General features: G+C 27.0%; 1 protein-coding gene across 1 annotated transcript in view; it reads right to left on the reverse strand.

Moving 5' to 3' along the window:
- The window catches only part of LOC106870796 (uncharacterized), a 59021-nt gene that overhangs the window by 4474 nt on the left and 52647 nt on the right, over positions 1-1900 (reverse strand). The window contains exon 5 of the mRNA XM_052973351.1: positions 541-660. Coding sequence (XP_052829311.1) covers positions 541-660 — 120 coding nt within the window. The remainder of the gene's footprint in view (positions 1-540; positions 661-1900) is intronic.

Genomic DNA, 1900 nt, shown 5'->3' on the forward strand with positions numbered 1-1900 from the left:
ATATATATATATATATATATATATATATATATATATATATATACATACACACACACAGGCGTGGCTATGTGGTGAGATGCTTATTTCCCAACCATTTGGTTCTGGGTTCAGTCCCACTAAGCGGCATTTTTGGCAAGTGTCATCTACTGTAGTTCCTGGAAGCTCCTATATTGTTTGAAGTCACTTGGCTTTGTTCTTGAGTAAAATAAAGATCGATTCAATCAACACTTCCTATTCCAAAATGGCTGCCAATTTCAGAAACTCATTCAAGTACATTTGTTATACATGAATGTACGAAAGATTGAATTTTAACATAAAAAAAAACAAAGACAAACTTATGTGTTGCTGATATTATCAAGCTTCTACAGCCATCAGTTCATAATCATATCTATTTTCTAAATATATGTCATTTGTTACTTAGTCGAGCATGTGTGAGTGAATTCATGCGTCTGTGTGCATAAATTGCTTGTGTATTCACGTCCATGTTCATGTCAGTTTCTTTGTCGAATTGTGACCCGTTATAACAAATACGTAACTTACCGATTCTTCAATAGATAAGTTTCGCTGAAATAGGTACCATACTGAAATAAGACCTGGGGCCGAGTGTGATCCACTGAAACCCGCAGTTGTTGTAGCTTCTCCATGAACACAATCGCAAAACTGAAACAGTAATAGAATATACATACATATATATATATATATATATATATATATACATATGTACGTGTGTAAGTGTATATCTATATATCTATATACGCATAAATATACACACACACATATATACTTATATACATATAAAGAGAGAGAAAGGGGGTAGAGGGCGACTGTGTATTGAAATTATTTTTACAAACTAATCAAATAACATAAATAAATTAAATTAAAAATAAACAAGTTATTTAATTGATCAATAGATAAACAAATAAGCAAATAATTCAATAAATAAACGTTAAAAAAATTTTTTTTTCTTTTTTGTTTTTTTCTCTTTGTGTTTTGTTATTTTCTAAAAAAAATTCCGGTTGCTGTCTTTTGACATTTTTATTTATTTTTTTCATTTATTTATTTTCAAAATTCCATTAAACTATGATAGTTTTGTAATTGCAGACTTTTAACAACAAAACTTCCAAAAGATCAAAGAATTAATTGCCAGCAAAAGCTAATTTATTTAACGTCTTTATTCTTGTTGTTTATATTTGATTTCAGATTTTTTTTTTTCTTTTATGGACTTTTTGGGGAGTTTCATTCATTATTTTTTAATTATTAATTTTTCCATTCTTCCGTTCATTCTTCAATTCTTCCAGATTTTTAACACATAAAGTGTTTGTTTTGTATTTACAGTGGTGTTTTTTGCATTCGCTTTTGTTTTCTGGATTTTTTAATATTCTTTGTTGGTTTTTGCTATTAATTCATCTTGGAACCTAAATAAAGGCAAGTTTAACCCACAAACACGGAACAAAGTAGTGACAACTAAAATACATTAAAAAATGCAAGAATGAATATAACAAAAAAAAAAAACTTCCATCATTTAACTGAAAAACAGAATTTCCAAAGACCTGTGATAATTCTTCTAAATTTGAAGTTTTATCAATTCACTGCGTCATGTAATTTGGTAATGTACGATATATGTATGTAGCGTGTGTGTTTGTGTATTTGTCGGTAAGATTGAGAATCACAGATACTAAATAGAATCCAGGATGTAACGTATACATATATATACACACACATATATATATTTATATATATATACATATATACACATATATATGATTGCATATGTATATGTATATATATATATATATATATATATATATATATATATATATATACATACACACATATACACACATATATATGATTGTATACGTATGTATATATATATATATATATATATATATATATATAT

The sequence above is a fragment of the Octopus bimaculoides genome, chromosome 15, assembly GCF_001194135.2.
Source record: "Octopus bimaculoides isolate UCB-OBI-ISO-001 chromosome 15, ASM119413v2, whole genome shotgun sequence".
Lineage (NCBI taxonomy): Eukaryota > Metazoa > Mollusca > Cephalopoda > Octopoda > Octopodidae > Octopus > Octopus bimaculoides.